The sequence below is a fragment of the Miniopterus schreibersii genome (assembly GCF_964146895.1).
Source record: "Miniopterus schreibersii genome assembly, chromosome: 18".
NCBI classification, from domain to species: domain Eukaryota; kingdom Metazoa; phylum Chordata; class Mammalia; order Chiroptera; family Miniopteridae; genus Miniopterus; species Miniopterus schreibersii.
The window spans coordinates 40,158,485-40,182,774 of record NC_138121.1 but is presented as its reverse complement, the minus strand read 5'-3'; the positions used below and the strand labels follow the sequence as shown (position 1 = coordinate 40,182,774).

Here is a 24,290-nt window from a genome sequence, read left to right as displayed (position 1 = left end):
TTGAGGAAAAAATGGAAAAAAGCTCATTCAATCCTGACACGCATCAATGTTTGGCCTCAGCAGGAAGAGCCAGGGAGTTGAGAAATGCCACCTGTTAAACACCCAGAGTGACGGCCCTTGGACTGCTGACTGGCTTTCACCAAGGTCCTTGGTTTTGTTCAACACAGCAAAATACAAGTCCTCAGTGCCTATAGAGTGAATCAGAACAATTCTTCTGTGAACACACTGACTCCAAGCCCAGGAGAGTCATGTCTGACCACTTTGTCCAGCTTGGTTTTCTACCCCAGCCCCAGGGCGAGTCTGAAAGATCTCACTGCTATTTTAGATGCAAAGTTAAAACAAACATGCAAAGTGGAACTCCCCGCCCCATTTTCTAAACCTCAGAGACTGAGAGTCACTGCATTTTATGTTTTCTGTGGGAAAGCTCACACGCACAGGCGAAAGGACTCTACCCGTCATGTAAAACCACAGCTGGACAGACACTGGGCAGGATCCTCCCCCGTAGCCCCAGTACAGCCTGTGGTCTAGAGCAGCTCATGTGCTCCTCACCAACAACACTCCTCCACTAGAGAAAGCAAAGCACTCTGACCGGTGTATGAACCAAGGTGGCCAAGACGGAAGGGCTGTTTGTTCCCATGGCTCTCTGTCAAGCCTCAAAGCAGGCTACCCAATCTGCAAATAATTTATTCTGTGAGGAATGTCACTAAATAATGACAGGGACTCACAGGCCAAATGGATTTACATTATATTACTTAAGTGTCACTCCAGGAAGATCAGATGGCACCGTGAACAAACATGCCCATTTATTATGAAGCCCTGAGCTCCAACCAGGTAATTACTGCTGAGCTGATGGGTACACTGAGCATTATAATGTGTGAACATTTGCTTTACCCACACTTCAAAGATTTATAGAACTACAAAAGGATTCATTAAATATAAAGCAGATTTATAGGCATTTAAGGTCTGAACTTAATCTACCTCACTTTCTTGGTCTTGATATACTGAGAAAATATTGTGTGCAGCTTTCGTCAATGGGAAGAGACTATTTTTAGTGAAAATCTCTCAAAGCCAGCAGTTAAAATGTCTCACCTTAAAATACTCTAACCTACAGGTCTACCTGAATTGCAGTGTCAAAGAAGGACTCAGGAACCAAAACTGAAATACTCTGAGGACACAGAGGAAGGAGGCAGGAACCACCAAGTGCAGAGACGCCTGGCCTGGCTGAGTGAGGTAAGTGCTCTTTCCTGAAATCAGACCTAGGACAGCACCACCTGGCTCTGCTAAAGGAGGCGTCAAAACACCCAGGTTTTTAACCTTTGCACGCAGGAGACACGATCAGCAAAGGGGGAAATAGGAACACATACAGCCGAATGTGCTGGAACATGGGCAAGGGCAGAGCTGCATCCCACACTCAGGTCTGATGGCTGCTCCCTCCCCATGGGGGTGCCCCCTTTTCACTGGCTGTGGTTGCAGATAGCAGGTCTTGAATGAAAAGAATTATTTCCAAATGCAGAGTTTTAAAGTAAAACCTGAGAACGGATGCATCTTCACAATTAGATTCAGCACAAAGCAGAATACAAACCGGGAGGGTGTCCTCGACCCTGGGGGCACTTTCAGTGTGAAGGGGAAAAAGCCTCTTACTTAATCCAGTGCATCAGCTCCACTGTGTCTGGGTCATAGAATTCCCTCAACTCCGAGAGCTCATCCATCACTCCTGGCCAGAACTGAAATTAAAAACAAAACAAACAAAACAAAATCCACCCCTCACCCACAGTCGTCACTATGGTGAGAGTGAAAGCGCTGGGGCTGCCTGCACGTGTGGGCTGGACAGGGGCAGCTAGGACACTGGAACAGTGCCACCGCTGCCTCACCCCTCCTGGCAGGTAAGTCAGCCGACATCTGAGCAGTTTCCAAAATCAATCTGAGCCCAAGCTAATTATGACTAGAGGTGTTGTCGGCTTTTAAAAGTGAGCTTTTAGCCCAGCCGGGCGTGGCTCAGCGGTTGAGCATCGACCTAGGATCCAGGAGATCGAGGTTCGATTCCCGGTCAGGGCACGTGCCCCGGCTGCGGGCTTAATTCCCAATGACTCATCATTGATGTTTCTTTCTGTCTCTCTCTCCCTCTCCTTTCCTCTCTCTGAAATAAAGATATATTTAAAAAAATAAAAGTGAGCTTTTATTTTACTCGATAACAATGCCATTGTATGTTGTTAAAAATCTAGTAAAACATTAATTTGGAGATGAGAGGAGTAGCAACCACAGAAAGTTCACAGCAGACTAGAAAAATGTAACTAACACCACGCACCCACTCTTAACGCGGGCCTGCCCTGGGAAGACAGCCGCCTAGGGCTCGGGCCGCAGGAACGGCAGCCTGCACCCGGACCCCGCCGCACGTCAGGAGCACGGGTCTCAGCCTGCCCCGGCCCATCCAGCCCCCTTGCTGCGTGGTGTAGTGATAAAGTGATTATGTTTTCTTGTCCTAGAAACCTGGGCAAATGTGTGACGTGTATTATCGTAATTACAGGTGTGCTGGTGAGAACACGTGGGACAGAACTCTGCAGACAATGTGGTTGGTGTGTGTAGCCCCTGGTGCCTCTGATGGACCCGCCTTCCTGCAGGTTGTGTGGATACAGTGTGAGAACCACCCCTGGAGGCCTCCACCTTCTAATGCAACATGGCCGTCCAATCCAACAATTAATTAAATGTTAATGGTTTTATCAAATGATAGTTGGCTAAAGAGACTTCATTGTCTACATCTGTCCTAAGTGGACACCAGGGTTCATTTCCTGTGTGGGACAGAAGGCCAGTGACAGTGTGTCTAAGTTTCACTGATGTGGGAAGTTTGATAATTTTATCTAATTTAAGAACCATTAGCTGGATCCTAGGTGGCACCTGACTGGCTGCGGCTGTGCAGCCCTGTCCCTTTCCTACCCTGTCAACTCATCTTTGGCCAGTTCTACGGCTCGTTCGCGCCTCATCTCCTGGGGGTGTCGGCACCACAGGCTCCAGGCTCAGAAGAGGTGGCACAAAACCCTGATCGAAATGATGCCTCTGTGCTACTTGAACTGCCCATAACCCTGTAACTGGTAATCAGTAGACACCAACTCTTAATGACGTTTGCTGCTCTAATTCTTTTGCTATAAAACATTTTTAAAGCTGTGAGTTCAATGAGTATTATATATTTGAAAGTTGCTGTAATTATCTCTGAAAATGTTAAACTCTAGAAACATAGTCTTGTGGTAAAGCCTCACCCAATGTGAAAATAAGTGTTGAATTTACTAAATGTTGCTTTTCAATGATCAGCAATAGTTTTTATGGAATTTCAGCAACCGAAATAAATTAATCAACATGAGGGTAAGAATATTACTAAACTCTTGACTCTGGAGTGGACACTAGTAAATGCTTTTCCCTTTAAACAGGATTATCTTAAAGAGACATACATCAAAATTAGTATCATGAACAAGCTTTGAAATCCTCATTACGACTGTATGTAAAACCCAAATCAGGCCTTGAAATATGAGTTCATATTATCTACAGATAAATCTGTTAAACAGCTGGAAAACAAGCTTGTTTTGGGGTAACTGCTAATGCACGTAACATCTTTCTTTTCTGTGCAATTTTACATTGTACAAGCTTTGAGAAGCTGAAATAGCTACTCTATTTTTTTTTAAATGACTTTACTTGTTGATTTTTGTGTTTATTGATTTTTAGAGAGAGAGGGGAAAGGGGCGGGGTGCAGAGAAGGAGGGAGGGATGGGGAGAGAGAGATCTGTAGTTCCACCAATCTATGCATTCATTGGTTGATTCTTGTATGTGCCCGGACCGGGAATTGAACCCATAGCCTTGGCATATGGGGACGATGCTCTAACCCACTGAGCTAGCCAGCCAGGGCTCTCTAATCTGTTTTCCACAGTGGTTTCCCCTCAGCCCAGCACTGGGAGGCCAGGCTGGAGGTCTCTGAGTCTCACTGTGGGAACAGCCACAGGGTTTCCTGGAGACGACCTTTTCAGTTGCAGGTTCTCGGTGAGGGAGGGACTCTGCCCCACCCCAGGGGACATTCTGCAATGTCTAGAGAAATTTCTGATTGTCCCAAGTGAAGAGAGCATCTGGTGGGTAGAAGGCAGGAGGCTGCCATGCCCAGGCTGCCCTGTACAGAGAACTATCTGGCCAATGTGTCCACACAGGGTATAGACTCATGGGGCACCAGCCCCACCTGGAGGGCTGGGGAACACCAGCAGTTGGACCCCATTCCCAGAGCCTCTGACTCAGCAGATCGGGGCACCTCGACTCCTGGCCTTCTAACAAGTCCCTGGTGATGTTGATGCCACCTGTCTAGGGACCACACTGTGACAGCCAGAGGCCAGAGCATGGTTTATTTCTTCCACTGTGTCCTTCCTCAGCCTTATCAAGAGCAAGGGACTTAAGGCCGTGGCCGGGTAGCTCAGTAGGTTAGAGTGTGGTCCCCATACACCAAGGTTGCAGGTTCAGTATCTGGTCAGGGCACATATAAGAATCAACTGGTGATGCATAAATCAGAGGAACAACACATCGATGACCCTCTTTCTCTCTCTCCCTTCCTCTCTCTCAAATAAAAATGCACATACAAAAAAACAGGGGACTTGTATCCAAACACCTTTAAAAAAAATTAGTAAAATTTGAAATAAGTGGCTGCGACATGAGAAACCTCAGCTGGCACATAGCCACAGTGGGGAGGTGGGATGGGCTGAACACGGCTTCCTGCGCAGAGGACCAAAGGCCAAGGCACCTTGCTCACTAATAAGCCTGCACCTAATTCTTAGCAGCTGCGTTTCACACCCTTGTAAGAGTCCCATTTGCTTATGTGAGAGTAACGAACCTTCCAGAGGCAGAGTGGTGGGAATGACCTAGCTCTATGGCTTCTAGTACCTGGGAGTCAGCACAGACTGCCTGTCGCAGTAAATGTTTGATGGACAGGATATGACAGAACATAGTGTATTGAAGTATTTATGATAGAATCGTCCAACATGGTAATTATTTAACAGGGTTTTTTTTTTGCCTAAACACTTTGCTTCAAATGAAATCTTACATGAAAACACCAGCAAATGAACCTAAATTGAGCTGCTACAGCCAATCCTCTCTCTGGTGAGCCCCTCCCGCAAGTCACCTCTCAGACACACAGAACAGTTTGAAACCCACTGTCTCATTAAAACAGAACTTGAAAAAAGTCGTCTAAACGTAAAAGACATGTAAGATTTTTTTAAAGAGAGGCTGAGCGCTCACCTGGATAAAACAGGCTGGGCTGTCTGCCCAGGTGATAACGCGAGCTTCTAAATATCAGAGATGTGCCCTGGCTGGTTTGGCATAGTGGTTAAGAGACTCGGCCTGAGGACTGAAGGGGCCTGGGTTTGATTCTGGCCAAGGGCATGTATCTCAGTTGCAGGCTTGGCCTGGTCAGTCGGGGTACATGGGGGAGGCAGCCAGTTGATGTCTCTCTCTCTCCCCTTCCACTCTCTGAAAAGCAGTGGGGGAAAAATATCCTCAGGTGAGGATTAAAAATAAATATCAAAGATGTGACAAAATGCCACAAAACTGTCAAAATGCCTTGTGTCTCTGAAATGGAGGGTCTAAGGCTCAAAGCACAGCTAGTGGGGTTTCATAAGTGAGTCCACTAAGAACATGGAGAATTTCATTATTTCCTCCAAACCTGAGTGGTGGACAAGGCTGGCTTCCTACTGCACCCACCTATGTGTGCCCAGCCCTCTACTAACACATGCAGGTGACAGGAAATAGTTCTCCTACCCTCTTCACCTCAAAATAGGCCTGAAAACATCTCCATTTTCAGAACTTGCATCAGCTGAGTAGTAATTCAAAACCAAGACTAACTGGAGTGAGTAAGCTGCAGTTTTTGCTGTTTTTACTCCTTAAATACTGCCTGGGAGGCAGCGTGGTCTTCTTGTCAGAGCCACTGCCACAGCAGCCGAGGAGGCATCTGGAACCCCCGCAGTCCCTCTGCCAGTTACACCATGCACATGAGCCATGTGGTCACTCTGCCCCGAAGATCAGGGACAGGGGGAGGAAGCGCAGTCTTACCTCCCAGCCCAAGTAGAGCAGCACCGCCATCGGGACTGCGAACCGCAGCACACACACCTGTCGGGAAGACACTACTTACATTATAAGTATCTGGAACACTTGCCTCACAGTTTTGCTTTGTAAATATGTGACTTTTTAAAAACAACAACAATATAATTTAAGGGAGCATGTAATGGAGTCTCCAACATGCGAAGCCACCAAGTCTACGCCACGGTCCAGACCGCTGCCCATGCTGCCCAGTGATGCCAGAGGGCAGGGCACCTCAGAACCACGCCTTCAGGCTGGGAACCACGGGCCCACGCACTGACCACCACCTCAGGGCAACACGTTATCATCACAGGAGTGATAGCTCTGGACAGGGAGATTACTGGTCATTTAAAGTTTTTCCTTTTGAGCTTTTCAGTATTTCCAAATTCTGTATAAAGAGCATATCTAATCAACGGTCTGGGGAAAAGAAATGATTAACGTATCAATGATCTACTCTTAGTTTCAAATTTCAGTTTCTGCTTTATCAGACTGATGCATGGGCAACTACTAAATGAAACAGGGTTGGTACGGAAGAAATGCTACGAGCCGTAGACAGGAAGGGGAGCACTGACCCTCGCTGGGGTATACAGGTGGGTGACCTTCAGAAGCAACCCCCATACTTCAGGGCTGCACAGGCCGGCAGCTGCAAACATACACACGTGCGGCGTCCACAGGTACTTCATTCTGTGAGGACAATGGGCAGAGGTCAGCTGAGACAGCGAGCTGGTCAAATCCTACCACACCATTCAGACATCTGCCATAGGTTACTGTTAACTTCCCTCCTCTGAGAACTACCCCAGGAGTGAAAACAGAGGAGGGCTGCTATGCGGAAACACTGGTCACCACTGAGATTTTGTTCTGAAGACGACGACAGACAGGACCACTTATGGGAACCATGGTCATTAGTGAAGACGGTATTGCTAAGTGATGTCAGGCACAGTGTGGCTGAACAGAAGAATAAACCAGAAATAAGACAGAAATACCTCATTGTGCTCAATGCCAAGGCTCCAAACACAATGGTGTGCGTTAGGTTGTAGGTGGTGTCAGGTCCCAGGCTGACTGTGCACCTTTCTGTCTCACCCAGGGGTGGCTGGGTGGGAGAGCTGCTGGATAAAATATCATACAAACAAATTAAAGCTGGATACAGAATTTTTATTTAGTCAAATCTCTTTTAGATACAATAAACTTTGGCTTTCATATGTTTAGAAATGTATTATTTCCGAGATAAAATGAATTGCCACTGATCATTTTAATTTGTTTATGAGGCGAAAAGTGTCATAATATAAATGCATTAATAACTAGAAAAACTAAAATGTAACAAATTTCATTTTAATTTAAGTAGACATTTAAAGTGCTTCAATCTTTTAAATTATAACAGCAAAAAAGTTCTTTTGAAATCAATGAAACTAAGAGATCCTAAAAGATGTTTTACAAGTTACCAGTACTTTTCAAGTTTTTACGAATAATAAAAAGTAAAAATGTATCTGTGACCTTGGGATATAGCCCTTCATGAACTAATGGTGCATTTTAACCTGCCAGTGCCCCTGGTGCACATGTAATAGGTGACTTTCTATCAACGACGCCCACACTGGAATGGACACTCCCATAGTTAAAAATGACTCCTTCCTATCACCTAACACACCCATTCATTCTATTTTAAGAACTACTGCAACTGCTTCTCTCAGGTGGGTTCCTTGATTCAGGACCCGAATCTTGCACACGGCGTTTCACTCACGTCTCTCTAAATTATCTTTTGGTCAATAAAAAAGTACCCCCCGCCTCATAAGGCATTTACCATTGAAGAAAAGGCACCACTTGCCCTGTAATGGTCCCACCTTCGAGTGTGGCTGTGGCCTCCCTGTGGGGTGGTGACTACAGCTCTCTATTCCCACGCTTCTCACACATGTACAGGTAGGTCTAGAGGTTGATGATTAGAGCCAAGGGCGTTATTCTGGCAGAAGCGCCTGGGGACGTGCCCTGTACTGCACCCTGTGGGAGCCATGCTCATCTGCCTATCTCCACTTCGGCAGCGTTGCCATGAGTGAGTGGATGCTCACAGGTGTCAGGGAGAGGAAGCAAGAGTGAAAGCCCCACTTTAAGATAAAGTGATACTTTTACAGGGCCCTCAACTTCACACAAGTCCCACAGACTTGGGAGCAATGCTGCTGTGAACTGGAGACTCAGATCTCCAGAAACCCTCTTTCCCACCCTCGACTTACAAGAAATCAAAATGATATGTTCACTTGATCTCCCCACGGGTACTAATCTCCTGGGACCTTAGATATCACAGCAGACTCTGGACATTCCCGTTAAGCTGAACACAACCACGCTGTTCTGTGTCTGATACTTTGATTTTCAGCTCAGCAATTTTCCTGCCACACTGCCGTGCTCACAGAGCCTGGTGCTGGTGTTCTGGAGCCCACGCACCTGAGGTTACGGAGGGCGATAGCCAGCGCTGCAGGCACAGTGATGCACAGGACAAACAGGTAGGCATGGAGAAGCAGGGTGTCTGAGAGCCTCCCGAGCGTGTTCCAGGGCAGGGGGCCGAACGCCTCTTCACACAGGTATAGGTTTGCATCAAAGTCTCTGGGAACAAACAGAAATCAAAGATTAAATTCAGTATCAGGAAATTACAATTTTTTTCCTCAAAATGAGCCTGAAGTGAACAGGTGAAGGTGCAATGATAACTTAAGTTCTCAAGTCCTTGCTGATTTAATATAAAAAGTAAACATAAATTTTATTTTTTAAAGAAAAAAACAGATCTTAAATTTAGCCATACCTTGTTGCTCCAAACCCAAACTTTGCCTTCAGAAACTTGAATATGTGCTCATCCGACTTCAGGTTAAGAAATCTCTAGTGGGGGGACAAACGGAAGGTGTAGTCAGTGCCCGTGCACGGTGTCCGGAACCTGCACCGGCTGGGCACCGGCTCAGTGTCCCACACACGCCCAGGACCTGCCACTGCCCTCAGGGCTGAGGCATCCCCAGCAGAGGCTCTGAAGTGGCCCATTCCTTTTTTTTTTTTTTTTAGCAGAATCATTTTGTCCAACAGAATCTTATGCGTAAGTTCAGTAAGTAAAGCAGATAAAGACTAGCATCTTTGGTTTCAGGGAGCCCACTGAACATAATTTTTCAGATCAGAAAACCAATACCCCGGTAATCTGCAGCCTCAAGTGGGTGCATAGACCCAAGCCCCGTGTGGCTGCGGACCAGTCACCCGGACATGTAGTTTTTTTTAAATTGAGAGAAATACTTATTTAAGGCTTTTAAAATTGAGCTTCTACACAGTTTAATAACTCAAAAGGTAGCTCAAGGTAGAACTTGTTAAAGAGTGAATAGAAGCAAGGACTATAACCAAGAACATAATCCCATTACCAAAATCAGTAAAACTGAGCCTGTAAAACTGACAAGTAAAATTGGTAACTGTAGTAACACTAGATTAAATATGCCACTTTATTAACCTACCTTAATAATGTTGTTGAGAAAAAGCGTCAAACATAAAACCATAAATAAATGTAACAATAGTTTCCCAAGCCTATTAAGGAAGTTTCCAGTTTTCAGGTTTTTCTAGAAATTAAAAGAGTTGAGTTTTAATTCTTAAATTTTAATATAACTATGAAGAGCACATCCCCGCACACACTAGCTCTTATTCTGAAATTTACCCACAAACAAAAGTATAACATCTCTCTCTTTTACTTCAACATTAAATCAGCAGCATTCAAATAAGCATCTTTGGTTAATCCCTGAATTGAAGTAAGATTCTAATTCTCAGAGAAATAATAAAAACAGGAACACTAACCCAACAGTTCCAAAACAGCAAATGAGCCCGGCTGGTGTGGCTCAGCAGTTGAGCATCGACCTAGGACCCAGGAGATGGAGGTTTGACTCCCATCAGGGCACATGCCCGGGTTGCAGCTCGATCCCCAGCAAGGGGCGTGTGGGAGGCAGCCGATCAATGACTCTCTCTTCTCATTTGTGTTTCTCTCTCTCCCCCTCGCCCTTCCTCTCCCTGAAATCCATAAAGATACATTAAAAAGCAAAACAAAAAACCCACAAAAACAAAACAAAAAGCAAAGGATGCCCGTTCCGCTTTTTAGTGGGAATTTGGTCACGTTTTCGTTTGAATGCTGCATGAAAATAAGGTCCTACAAACCACACTGCTTAAACATTTACAGGGGAAGAAAAGTCCTACCTGAAGTTTTCTTGCAATTAATACTGAAAGGTTAAAACTGATAAGCAACGATCCAAGAATCATGGAATTGAGAAACTGCAGGGCGCAGACCAGGAGCAAGGCCGAGATCTGGGTCATGTACAGCCACGTTGCCTGCAACAGCCAGAGGGCGTGAGGCCGTCACACAGAGAACACCGAGCAACATAGGCTGACAAGGAAACGAAACCACATACTTCTGTTCACTAAACTTTAACTACAAAACATTTAAAATTTTGTAACATTAGTTAAAGAGGAAACAAATTGGATTCCGTGAAGTAGAGGAGCAGACAGTGCTCTAAGAACACCCTGGAAACAGGCAAAGGCAGTGTGTAGTCTTCAGTTTTCTTCTAAATCCTTTTACCGTTGCTGTGGACAGCCGACCCCCAGTATTTTCTCATATTCCACTACTTCCTAACTTGCCCACTTCAGGACCATGTCCTACGTTGATTTCTTTTATCTGTGTGCCTCACTGCCCCAGACTGAAAGCTGCGTGGAGCAGGCCCGGTGTGGCACCAGGACGGCCTTCGTGTGGGCACCGGCCCGTCTGGCAGACAGGGACGCTCGCACCCGCCTCAGCGCCGTGTGGCCCGGCCCGCGGCCAGCTGGGGTGATGCGTGGAAATGTACATAAGCAGCACTCCCAATGACAGCTGTGGACGGAATAAAAACTGAATAAAGCAAAACTCAACCCATGTGGACACAAAAAAATGCCTCAAAGAACAAAAGAGCGAAGCTGGGACTTTTTCCTTCTTTCAAATCAGGCCGTTCAGCTCCTATGGCTTACAAAAAACTTCACCTTTACTCAGCAGCAAGTCAAGACTCCCCTTGTTTTGCTTTCTAACCTCAAAGGAAACAGTCCTATGCCAGCATTTAAAAGGAAGGCCTGCAACACACACGAGGACACAAGCAGGGCGTTAAGTCCTGGTTTCACAGGGAAGTCCGTGTGGCTAGTCAACAGGGCTCACACCCCAAGTCAGTTCAATGTTACTGTGAAGACTTTATAAAGTACCACAGAAGAGTTGTTACATAGCCATTGATTTCCTTGGGGGGAAAAAAAGTCAATACATAGCCACACATTTTCAAAGAGGTATCTTATAAATTAAAATTGAAGTCCTCTTGCCCGGCCAGTGTGGCTCAGCAGTTGAGCATCGACCCGGGATCCAGGAGATCGTGGTTCAATTCCCAGTCAGGGCACACGCCCGGGTTGTGGGCTCGATCCCCCCAGTAGAACGCGTGCAGGAGGCAGCCAATCGATGACTGTCTCTCATTGATGTTTCTATCTCTCTTTCTCCCTCTCGCTTCCTCTCTCTGAAATCAATAAACATATATTAAAAAAAAAATTGAAGTCGTCTCTATAAAGGACAATTGACCTCGATAATTTGTGCTCCAGATAACTACATCCTTTAACGCACAACGAGCAGAGTAAGAGTTAAGACGGTCAAATGCGGCTGCAAGAACCACCAGCTCAAACAGCACATTTCCGTGAGCTGACAGCAGTTATGCACGTGTGCGCCCGCTCCCTCTGCGAGAGGAATAGTAAATGAGAATCGCCTGGACTGGGCAGCGGGCAGTGCTCACCTTCAGGGCGGGCAGCATGTCCAGGGAGTCCAGGGCAAACAGCCCCAGTGCCTGCACCAGCATTGTAAACTGATTAAACTGCCACGTCAGACTGAAGACGAAAGTTGAGATGAAAATGGCAAGCAGGGTCAGCCGCTGTGAAAAGAAAACCTTTGTATAACTTATATGTCACATGTAATAAAAAGCCTTGTAGACAAGCTTCTAAGAGCAGCTTGGTCTCTAACCAAAGAGAGAAAGCACAGGCTGTGGCTCTGACCCCTGGCCACTGGCCACCTGGCCTGTCACCATCCACAGGTGCCGTGGGCCCTGCACCCACACGGAAGCCACACATACCAGACCACATCTCGAGCAAAAGCCTAAGGGTTCTGACAGTTTTGCAGGAATTATCTGTGTGTTTGCTGCAACTACTTAAGGGCAGATTATGTTGAGCACATTTTTAACAACAAAAGTGAAACCATCTTCTTTGCAAAGGAGAAGGCTCGGGAGACTTCACTTAATCCATAAAACACTGGTCACGCACGAGGGACTATCACAGGCTTTGGGACACCATAAAGCTGGAGATTAAAAACGTAGGAAGGGTTATGGAAACGCACCTCAGGCAGCGGCCGCAGGTGTGGTCTCAGGAAGCATGTGACGGCTGCGATCTGAATTGCGAAGAAAGGCAGCGCCCAGTTCTCCCTCAGCGGGACCGTGAACTCCACCCTGGTCGTGTCTGTCCTGCACAAAGACAGTGACGACACTCGTCATCTGTGTTGCAATCCCCTCCAGACGTCCTAAAAGGGCAGCTAAGCCACATGGGGGACACTCAGGCTCTGGTTATTGGTTCTCAGGAACAATCTGTCCCCCTCACCATCACTCCTGCGACATGAACACGCATGGAGAAAATCCAGGTGCCCTGCTCACACACACGCAGTAAGCCAGGTGTGGATCTGGGCTCCGAACACACTGATGTTCACGTGACCGCCTCACACTGCTTCCAGCTTCACTAGTGCACACTCCCCTGCACTCCTCACTGCTTCACACTTGAGTCCTCAACTTGTCACTGCCGACCATTTACACCCTAGAATGTGAGCCCCTTGAGGGCAAGTACATGTCAGTTTTCATCTTTTTTTTTTTAATGCTCACCCGAGGATATTTTTTCCATTGCTTTTTGGGGGACACACACATCAATTAGTTGCCTCCTGCTCACACACCCCAACTGAGGCCAGGGATCGAGCCTGCAACTGAGATACGTGCCCTTGACTGGGAATCAAACCCGAGATCCTTCAATCCGAGGGCGAACACTCTAGCCACACCAGCAGGGCCAGTTTCCTCTTTGTGCACCTGGTACTGAGCCATCCCTACACACAGCAGGCATTCAGTAAGTATTTCATTTACTCATAATATGAGAAATGACTTTCGTTTTCACTCAGATTGAAATGTTAGGAGGCAGCACAGCACCAGGCACCACACCTACGTTGACGTAGCCGTGTGCCGATATAAATGTACACGTGCCTTGACCTACACCATATTCTCACACACACTCATGTAGCGGTGCTTTAAGTCATCCCCGAAGCGTCAGTGTCCTCACCTCTGGAAGGCAGTAATAAGTGTGCCCTGAGCAGGGCTGACAGAGGAATAGAGCATTTGCAAAGTGCCTGGCATGTGGTAATCAATCAACAAGGTTATAGTAAAAAGAAATTTGTTTAGGATTATGAAATAAAATCAAAGTTAGAATGTGTATTCAAGTGTGTAAGCTTCCTCCTCAGAATGGGGCTGCTACTGTAGGTCAGGCAGTTTTTCTATATATCTTGAATATGTTTTTATTTAGAGATGGAGAACATGATGATGTAAGATCCTCTTGTGTGTACAGTGCTTGGTGCTTCACCAGTTATGAGCCACATGCACCATCAGGGTGACAGGGAAGAGATTACAAACATCTGAGGTGAGGCGTGTGGCTGGAGAAACGCCAACCACACAGTACACCTGTAATAGAACTGGGCTGTGACGAGTGGTTCTCTTGACCTTCAATTCAACACTCTGCTCCTCAGCTGGACATATGTGCACTAGGACGTTCTACCTTTCTAAACGAGAGGACACTGCTAGGCAAGTACTCCCACATACACAATGTGGCAGAGCCACCTCCTCTGAACTGGAAATGAAGTAACTTCACTTTTGCTTATATTTTATCAAGGGAGATAGGCATCCTGACTCCAACTCACCTGTTTGTGACATACCAGAAAGCGGCTAACAGGCCTGACAGCCACGTGCCGCTGAGGAGCCAGCTGGTTGTGTAGAGAGCTGCGACATAGATCGCCTGGAGTCCAAATAAGGTGTAAATATAAAAATACACTGGCTCCAAGTATTTCTGTAAAAGGGAACAATAGCAATGACTGTTAGGGAAGCCCTACTCCTTCTCCTGCCATTTAAAAAACACAACAGTAGTGATTCAATATTCAGAAGCTTGGTATCAATTCCAAGCGATCAGCACACATCACTACAAAAGCAGAAGAGGCAGGAGGCCTCTGGCTTCACTCTTTAGGCAAGTTTACACCTAATTGTGTCCAGTTATACCTTGTCTGTGTGAAAAGTGATCACTGTGATTTGCTAACTTCCCAATGTTTTCATTTAAAAGATAAGTGAAGAGTACATGTTTCCACATGGGAATATTATCACCTCTAGAGGGCACACATATAAGCCAGGAAGCATCTACATGCGAAAATCTTATAACACAGGAATATAATGCAAAATTTACAATATTTACAAAGATCAGAATAACATGTGAAACTTCAACCTAAAATGGCAGATTTTGATGTTCACCTGCTATTAACAACTCAACGTCTCAAGACATAACCTACCTGTATGGGTAGAACTCTATATAAAACACTGAGAAAAACCTCTTGGTAAATATTCATTCGTTGAAGGAGGTTAATTGTCTTCATAGATTCAGTTTTGTTATCATACATTAAGCCATGAAAACCTAAGGTTGATATTTGAAAAATCAGGAAAAATAATTACAATTAAAATCATTCATTTATTGAAAACTGTTCACAGATTGTTTAGAAAGTGCCCAAGAGCATGCCCTGCCGCAGAGTAGACAACACCATCGAGCGAGCAATTCTTACTAAACCAGAACCCGGCTCCCACCAGCCCCAGCCCCTCCCTGCTAGGGGGACACCAGACAGCAGAGAAACACTGACTGGCAGGCACACTGGGCTCCAGCAAATCCAGAAAGTGGAAAACTCTATGCGATAGATGAATCAGCATTTTCAACAAAAAGTTACAAGAAAAAATGAAAAGAAATCTATAGATTAGAAGAAACACATAAAGAGACACAGCAAACGACTGCAACGTATAGGTTTTATTATCAAAAACTTATTAAAATGCTGTGAGACATGGAAGTCCATTGCTGGACTCTCTGCCTCTTCAAGGGTCTGGAGCCTCCTGAAATAACCTAATCTTAACAAGCAACAGGTGCGTGGGGCTCAGTGCCTCCCGAGAAAGGCACATTCACCTTCACAGCAGTCTCTACACTCCACCATCGGTGTTGCCATCTGGGCCTGAAAATTCTTTGTTGTGGTCAATTTATGATGTTTTTGTGTAAGGACACCATCACTTTTTTCTTTTGCAAGGGAGGTGGGAGCATGTGCGGCTGGAGCTGGTGTCCAGTCCCGGGGCCATGTGCCGCCCCCCTGCCTGTCCCCTTTCTGTCGCAGTCCATAGCCAAAGTGCCAGGGCCAGGGCCTTCCCCCCTTCCTTGTGGTGTCCAGTGGGGGCGGGAAGGACGAGCCCTTGTGTTGAGGGCTGACTTTCAACAGATCGCAGCGAGGGAGCTGCTCTGCTACATAGAAAACACCAACCTAGGAGCCAGTGGGCACCGTCTTTAGTGCACACTGCTGACTCCTGCCAACAGCGCCCTAACTCATGCCTGAAGGACGCTCATCTTATCCTGCCTTTCCTGTATCGACTGTACCTTGGGGCCATCGAACAGCTGATGAAAAAAAGGTTTTTATATAAGAGACTTTCAGCTAACAAATACAGGAGGAATGATAGAATTAGAATGCCACTCTGCAACTCTACTGAAATAATGGATACAGGCAATAATTCTCAAATGGCTGCTAAAACCAATACGTTTGGCTGATGGGTAGCTAACTTTATTATGGGTAAAACTGCATGTCTACACAGGAACTAACTTTTATGGCCAAAAAAAAAGATGGGTAAAATCTCATGCTTCTTATTCTGATAAAAGGTGAGCACAAAACATCACCTACGAAGAATTCTTGCAAAACACTCATCTGAGCCCAAGCAGAGTCTAGGGCAGGGCGGCTGTGTCATGTGTCATGTTAAGCACATCAGCATGTGTGATGTAGGGGGACCCTTCTGGGCTCCCATTAGCTGGAGCAAAGGTAAAGAGTAAGGACTCTAAACACTCAGAAAGAGTGACAACAGGAGGAGATGGCAACTGCAAAAGGAAGGAAGGAACGGGTCACTAGGGACAACTGTCACTTTCATTTATGTTATCAAAGGCCTCCATTTAGACAATACTCCTTTCACTTACACAGACCTCTTTCAAAATGACAGTGAGACAAGTCAGCCACAAAAACAAGAAACTGCAAACGTGAACTGTGGGATAGGGCAGAGCTGAGAGGCAAGGAAGGGAGGGTTACATAAAGTGTTATACATCTTCTAGAGCAAAACATCTTCATGAGTTGACATTTAACAAGCAAACACTATACATGGTCAAAGAAAAAACGATACAAGTTCTATGGGCATTTAACATGTTTTAGTGCAAAAGTGTTTTCTGGCTGGAATAGCGGGAAGAGCGCAGTGGCCCCGAATCGCATTAGCAGAGTTACCGTGCGCAAGGCTGGGTGCCTGCAGCATCTGCTTGTAGTAGGAATAGTACAGCCCACACTCGGTCCGGAAGGAGATCTCCCGCTCCACCTCCTGAAACGAAGGCAGGCCTATGGGTTTACACAACCTAGTCTGGTTAAGTATCTATTGTCACTACAGCACTACAAGTTAACAGGAAAACAAACTCTGGAAACACAGTCTTAAGACATCTTAGAAATAAAGCAGTAGCAGGCTGACAGCTGCTGAGGCTGGGTGCACATTAGGTTTATTATACGACTCTCTACTTTTGTGGATGTTTAAAATTTTCTATAACAAAGCATTTTTAAACATGGAGATAACTAGTCTATTTAGTTGATATTTCAGAGTTAACATTTTTTTTTGTATTTTATACGAATTAGAACTTAAAAAAACCCTACCACCACTCCTACATAATATTATGGGAAACAAAATCAAAAGATCCCGAGTGAAAAGAATTGTAATTGCATTAGACACTTGCCTAAAAGCTAACAATATTATATGAATAGTTTTCTTATTATAAGAGTATAAGATATTCTTAGTGAAACAGGACAGACCTTTAATTTTTTTAATCCTCACCGAGGATATTTTTTCCATTGCTTTTCAGAGAGAGTGGAAAGGAGAGACACACATCGATGGGTTGCCTCCTGCACACACCCCAACCAGGGCTGGGGATTGAGCCTGCAACTGATGTACGTGCCCTTGACCAGGAATCGAACACGGGACCCTTCAGTCCATGGGCTGATGCTCCAAACTGGCCAGGGCAGGGCAGACCTTTCTCATGTGAATTTTACTTTGACAAGTGGAAAGATGTTCATGTAGGAAAATGAATACAAGAAATTTAAACTACTTTAACAAACAGTCAATTTTAGAAGAACTAAAATTTAAAGCAATAGCTATTAAGTCAATTTGGTTATAAGAAGCTTTTATAAAACTGAAGACATTAACATAATGTTGGTAGTGGTAATGAGGACAGGAAGACTGTCTGGGATAATCTCACTAATACTCTTAGGTCCTGTATTTCATATATGTGTATGCAAAGCATTATAAATTAATAAGAATTATAATCTACGTCATTACAGATTCCTCTACACCAGTATTCAAAAAACCAGGTCCTAGGATCTGCAGCACCTGGTCTGAAATGTGTCTCCATCTGTGTTTTCTGTTACAGTGAATCCACATTCCACAGACCTGACTCCACTGGGAAGATGGTTAACACCACACATCTGTGCTTTCCCTTACCGCCAACTATTTCTCAAATACTAATAAATATTCCATTAAAAGAACCACTCATGCTATTTATCTTCAGACCTGGGAACTATTTATTTCTTCTACCCTTTAAGTATTTCTTTAAATATTTCTCTTATTCTTTAAAAAAAAAAAAGTATTATAAATCAATTCATGAATAAAGCATTAAAGAAATACTCAGCCTGGCCGGCATGGCTCAGTGGTTGAGCGTTGACCTATGAACCAGGAGGCCATGGTTCAATTCCCGGTCAGGGCACATGCCCGGGCTTCGGGCTTGATCCCTAGTCGGGGCCATGCAGGAGGCAGCTGATCAATGCCTCTCTCATCATTGATGTTTCTCTCTCTCTCTCTCCCTTCCTCTCATTGAAATCAATAAAAAAATATATATATATTTTAAAAAGAAATACTCAATTATCTAAGAGTATAAACATCCAATTATTGACCTTGAAAAACAAACTATTATGTTCTATCATTGTTAACACTTTTTAAAAAATAGGAAGAGGGGTAAGGTAGCAAATTTTATATAATGATCTTCCTTTCATGGAAAACAAATTTATCCTGGAAAAATAAAACATTTTTCATTAGCACATTTGCTTCGTAGAAAGGACAACATAAAATGATGTAGCTCTTTTAGCTTTTCCACTGGCTGCTGATCTGTGATGTACCTTCTGTGGCAGGAAAGTCAGCCCTCTCAGCAGTCATGTTGCCTCACCCACCTTTAACCCTTGAGAACGGCTCTACTGCTTTTGTGACATAAAACTAACTGGTATCACCCCTTTCTAGAACATTCAAACTCCTGTTTGGTCAAGTAACCACAGAAGCTGTGAGTTGATGTTAATGAGTCAGTATTAGCTTTCTCCATGCAAACAAGAAACACATTAAGTTTAATCACATCCCATTTCTTCTCTCCAGCTGCCTTAAAGTGTTCAAAGAACGGCTGCCTTCAATGGAACATTCTGATGTCAAACCTACTCCCCAAATCAACCTGCAGAGCCACGCTGGCCACGCCCCTGTGGGGCTTCATCTGCAGCAGGGCTCTGAGAGGGAAAGACTGACTTCATAAAGATGGGGAAAGAGAAACGCTGCTCGAAGTACTAACAGGAGAAAGCCTTGTGCCCTCCCCCCTTAATGCACCCAGAATGTGTGAACAGAGGGTCGTAATTAGTAAAAATGCATCAAACATGATGAATTGGTGATCGTGGCACCAGCTGTATGGAACCAAATGCTATACTTTATCAGACAGACATTTGCAAGTTTTACATCTGCTTCCTGCTAAGACAACATCTGCTTCACCCTTTTGAACATTTTTCCAGTTTTATAGCAATTTATACTTTGCTGGGTGGGTCGTGTCTAGGACAATGTACAGCAACAGGCGTCACCTCTAAGGAGTGCAGGAGGGGCAAGTACCTATTTTACCTGCGTAGGTCCCACAGGGAAAGCGATGCTAAGAAACTGCAAACATCTCTAAAGATAGTAACAGAAAAAGTGGGAAGGCAGAGGAACTGAATTTTTAAGCAGCTGACAGCTGAGCCCGTTCTGTAGTGTGCACATAGTAATTTAAAAGAAATCCTATGAGGAAAAGCACCAGGAAGGAAAATGCCTGCTTGGAATGAGGGATCCACCTCTGGCAGCACACAAAGGGTAACAAGCCCTTTTAGACAACCACCACCAAATGTGCAAAGGAAAGGTATCATTAGTTTAAAATTTTTTCATGTAAATAACTTTTGTTTATAAAAATTGCCCTCAAAATAACCAGGTTGCAGATAATGGGGAAGCCATGTGGAGATTAACCTGATAAATGTATCTATTTCTGAAACAGGTTACAAATCACCTCACAGACAGACAGCTGTTCTCAAAGTCCGGCTGGGAAGCAAGCGCTCAGCAAACATATTCATGGTACAAACATGGTTTACTGTCTGGTTAAATTCATGTCCATCTGTCAGAATGAACGATTCTGACCCTTGAGGTGACTAAAACCGTGAAGTGAGAGTTGCCCAGCTTTGAGGACTGACCCTACTGACCCTAAGACGCCTTGCACAGCAAGAGCATTCAATGGGAAGACATACAAATTCTGCGACATCAAACACGTAGGAGAGTAACAGTGGAAAACGTTAGCATAAGGAAGACGACTGAAAGAACTGAGTAACTTGAGAGCTTTCAGCCAAATGAGAATTACCTTTCCTTACCACGGGACGCTTATTTGCTGAGGAAACAAAAAGGTATAAGAATTTAGTCCTTGATCCCGAGGGACACAATTTTCAATGAGGAAGAATCATGCATTAAAAAAGAAAATAAAATGGCTTGCAGGAAAGACGGCATCAGTCCGAGAAATGAGTCTTTGCCTGAAGTACTAAACCAGCCTCCCCAGTGGACTCTGCTTCTAATTGGCCTCTTTTCCTTCACGAATTCCTTCCTTCCTTCCACAAACACCTGCTGACCAGCAAGTGGCCAGCATTCGGCTGGGAGATCAAGCATGGGACAAAGAGACACAAGCCCATGCCTTCATGGGATTTATAATCTACAGCAAATCAGTAAAATACAATGAGTAAAGCAGAGAAACGGGGGTGGGGTGGGGTGGGGTGGGGGGCGGGGAAGGCCTCACAGATGAAGGGACAACTGAATGGAGACCTGGACAGGAGAGGCCACCAGCCACGTGGAAAGAGCCCTGAGGAATAGGGAGGCTGGCAGTGTGGTTAGAGTAGAGGAAGGTGGGGGTAGCTAGTGAGGTCCCAGAGGCTTTCACACTTGAGTTTCCTATACGAGCCCCTTCCCTGTGACATCTTTCCTCCCCACTTTGCCTGGTTAACCCTTCTCATCTTCTCATCCTTCAGGTGCCACTGACATTACATCATCTAAAAACTTTCCCTGACCTTCTAAACCTGGTCAGGCCACCCTCCTACGTGCTCCCGATACTAGTCAGCTCATCACAGTGCTGGCTGTACACACGTGCAACTGCCCACCTGCCAGTGTCTTGCTCGAGAGGGCCAGCTTGAAGGGAGGGGCTTGTCTCACTGGGTGGTGCTGCTACCACTGAAAACGGGCCTGCTGGCTGGCACACTGTAGGTGCTGGGTACCTACCGACTACAGCCATCTGTTTCACGGGAAAATCTGCTGGCAAATTCAGAAGGCTTTGTTATTCTTTCCATGTTTCTTCGCGGTGTTTAAATTAGTGTTACTCACAGACCAGGCACTCAATAAATGCCAGGTAAAAGTAGAATGACTTCTTTCACCTGTAAGGGTAGAGAGACCACCCTGCGGTGCTCAGGCTTCCTGATGATGGGGTTTACTTGAGGATGCTGGCAGGGCTTTAGATCAAGGAGCTAAATTCATAGTTTAAAACTAAGTTATGGGATCTCTTCAGCACGTCTCCTTACTTACTATTTAGTTACCAGCACAAGGCTATTTGAGCCTTTATACAAAATACTTGTGTTAATAAGTAAGAATTAAACTACTTAATTCTTGGGAATGCTTCAAATGGAGCAGGTGCTGTTTAGAGACACAGGCGAGTAAAACTTTTCTGGACAAGAAAACTAGCAGCGTCACTGACAGGTAAGAATTACTGCTCTGTTGTCATGGTAACATGCACAAAGGCACAGCCACAAATGTGGGCCACCGCACACTAGGAGCTAGTCAGGGCATTAATCTGTCATCTCAATAAGAAACCCAAAGCCTCAAGATATTTTGGAAAACTCTCCATGGGAGCTGTCTTTAGATTCCACGTTGATTCTTCTGAATGTTCTCACAGATGATAAATCTTTGAGCTCTGAAGGAGAATTTTGCCTTTGTAAGCAGCTAGTCATTAAAAGCCATGGTAGTAAATAAGGTCAAAGACCATGATGCTTTGGATTAAAAAAAGGGTATATTTGGTTAAAAAATACAACCACCCTGGCCGGTTTGGCTTGGTAGTTAGAGTGTCAGCCCTTGCACTGACAGTTCAATCCCAGTCACGGGCATGTACCTCAGTTGCAGGCTTGATCCCTAGCCCTGGTTGGGGCGCATGTGGGAGGCAACCAATCGATGTTTCTCTCTCTCTCTCTGAAAAAGCAGTGGAAAAAATATCCTCAGGTGAGGATTAAATAAACACACACACACAAAACATTGCCAATATGTAAGTTTCCTCACATAATATACTGATTCTGAAAACAATGCTAAGTTAAAAAACATCTAGAAGTGCTTCAAAAGAGAGAAGAAAGACAACAGCAAATGTGTTTAAACATCACAGATCCTGCCTAGCCACTGAGCATTGACCTAGGATCCAGGAGGTCACGGTTCGATTCCCCGTGGAGGCACAAGACGGGGTTGCAGGCCCCTCGATCCCCAGTAGGGGGCGTGCAGGAGGCAGCCGATCAATGACTCTCACCACTGATGTTTCTCTTTCTCTCTCTCCCTCTCCTGAAATCAATAAAGATATATTTAAAAACAACAAAACCAAAACCAAAACCCCGTAACAGACCCTCCTGAGTGTGATGAAAATTATGGCTCCTTCCCCAGAAAAGGTGTGGCTTGCCTCCAGCCACGTGCGTACCCCGTTTGCAGTGGACCCACTGTGGCCATCGGCAGAGACTCCATCGCTCAGAGCAGTGTCTTATGAATTTTTCCTTTTTTTTAAATACTACCCAACAGAATAAAAACTTTTATACCGTGACCCAATCTGTACACAGACAGACACAATTAAGAGTTTCACAGATAACCCTGCACCCAGCACCTGTGGCAGTCCTGTCTTGTACTTGATTTCATGAAGGAAAACGTCACTCGAGACCTACAGCACGGATTTCATGATCCAGTCTGGAAAGCGCGAGTTCAGAATAAGTGCTGCTTCACTGGGGTAAGCTATGGAACTCACTTGATTGTAAACATTCTGATCTTATTTTAAACTAATAAACACCGTCTTTTTACTCCATAGCCACACTTTTTAAGGGACTGGATTCTTTGTGGGAAACTGCACGGTGCTGGTCACTCACGGGACACACTGCTGAGCACATGGCGCGAGGCTGCGGGAACCGCGTACCTTAATGTTGGAGAACCACAGGTCATTTTCATGCAGAGTGGCCAGGTAGACAGCAGTCAGGAGCCCAGTGCAAAGCGCAACGGCTCCACCAACTGTAAACGACAGGATCTTCCACAGTCTTCTACTGGTACAACCTTTTGGGAAAATCAAACAGATAACTCGCTAAACCGGTAAAGAAGGGCAGTCCCACCTCAGATGGCCGGCGTGCTGAAAATTATTCGTGACACTGAAATGCCGGGTGTCAGACCAAGGCTCCTCAGCCGCTGGTCGCACTGAGTTTTTATGCTGCGGGAGTGACATCAACACGCAGAAACGAGAAGGGCCGGAGGCCACGCTCCTGGGTCACCTACCGGCCGGCCGGCCGAGCTCCAGGGCCGCGCCCTCCCGCTGGGCGGCGGCAGCCGCGGGCGCCTCGGCGGCTCGGGCTCTCCGCTGCCTGACGGACGTCATGGTGTCAGGCGCCCCCGGGCATGGTCCTTCCCGCAGCTCCTGCAACAGCGCCCGCACCGCGGAGTGAACGCGCACCCACGTCCTGCCCCGCGCGCCCGGCCCGTCCTCCCTCCACCCGCCGGCGCAGAGCCCTCGGCACCCGCACGGGCAGCTGGGCGGCTGGGCGGCTGGCGGAGGCGCCGGCGGCCGCGGCCCTGCCCGTCCCGGGCCGCCCGTGACCGCGCACGCGGCCGCGCGAGCCCGCCGAGCCCACAGGCGCGCGCTGCCGGCTTCAGCGCCGCGCTCCGCCGCCCGGGCCGGGCCGCGGCCTGGACGCCCGCCGGGCCGGGGCAGCGCGGCGCGGGCCCGAGTCCTACAGGCGAGCGCCGCCCGCCCGCTCTCACTCGCCCACTCGCCCAGCCGCGCGTCCACTCGCGGGGGGCTCCGGAGGCGGAGGCCCGGGGCAGCCGCCCCTCCCGCGGGCGCCGAGCCCCGCCTTCCCGCGCCGTGACGGCCGCCTGCGGGGCACAGACCTGCGCTGGGCTCCCCGCGCCGCTCGGGGCGCAGGCCGGCGGGGGCACCGCGCGCCCACCCGAGCGGGGCTGCGGGTCGGGACCGGAGGCGGCGCGCCGAGGAGGCGGGGCCGCCGCGGCCGCGCCCACAGGCCCCGGGAGCCGTCCGTCAGCGCGTCCCCGCCCCGCTGCGTGCGGCGCCGGCCGGAAGACACGCAGCGCACTTCCGGGCGCCCCGGGAGCGGCCAGCGCGGCTTCTCGGGCGCCCGCGGGCCCGGCCTGCTGCGGGCGGGGCGTGGCGGCGCCGGGCGCGCTCCGGGGCCCGGGCTCCCGCCCACCCGCCTGGAAGGCTCGCGGGCCGCC

At 46.8% G+C, this 24,290-nt stretch overlaps 1 protein-coding gene across 5 annotated transcripts in view; it reads right to left on the bottom strand.

Annotated features, from left to right (window-relative positions):
• The window catches only part of DPY19L3 (dpy-19 like C-mannosyltransferase 3), a 29,181-nt gene extending 5,161 nt beyond the window's left edge, over window positions 1–24,020 (bottom strand). Inside the window, exons 1-16 of one of the 5 annotated variants that reach the window (XM_081118072.1) lie at window positions 23,949–24,020; window positions 23,337–23,475; window positions 22,987–23,120; window positions 16,718–16,808; window positions 14,720–14,841; window positions 14,084–14,229; window positions 12,476–12,599; window positions 11,883–12,017; window positions 10,288–10,419; window positions 9,561–9,662; window positions 8,876–8,949; window positions 8,524–8,682; window positions 7,080–7,202; window positions 6,669–6,780; window positions 6,070–6,126; window positions 1,642–1,724 (exon numbers count right to left, since the gene is read on the bottom strand). In XM_081118072.1, the coding sequence (XP_080974198.1) occupies window positions 1,642–1,724; window positions 6,070–6,126; window positions 6,669–6,780; window positions 7,080–7,202; window positions 8,524–8,682; window positions 8,876–8,949; window positions 9,561–9,662; window positions 10,288–10,419; window positions 11,883–12,017; window positions 12,476–12,599; window positions 14,084–14,229; window positions 14,720–14,841; window positions 16,718–16,808; window positions 22,987–23,120; window positions 23,337–23,436 (1,694 nt within the window). In that variant the 5' untranslated portion in view covers window positions 23,437–23,475; window positions 23,949–24,020. Of the gene's footprint in view, window positions 1–1,641; window positions 1,725–6,069; window positions 6,127–6,668; window positions 6,781–7,079; window positions 7,203–8,523; window positions 8,683–8,875; window positions 8,950–9,560; window positions 9,663–10,287; window positions 10,420–11,882; window positions 12,018–12,475; window positions 12,600–14,083; window positions 14,230–14,719; window positions 14,842–16,717; window positions 16,809–21,056; window positions 21,209–22,986; window positions 23,121–23,332; window positions 23,476–23,948 lie in introns of those variants that run through there. The other 4 variants (XM_081118074.1, XM_081118073.1, XM_081118075.1 and 1 more) reach the window with 4 other exon arrangements.
• Between the last annotated feature and the right edge of the window lie 270 nt (window positions 24,021–24,290).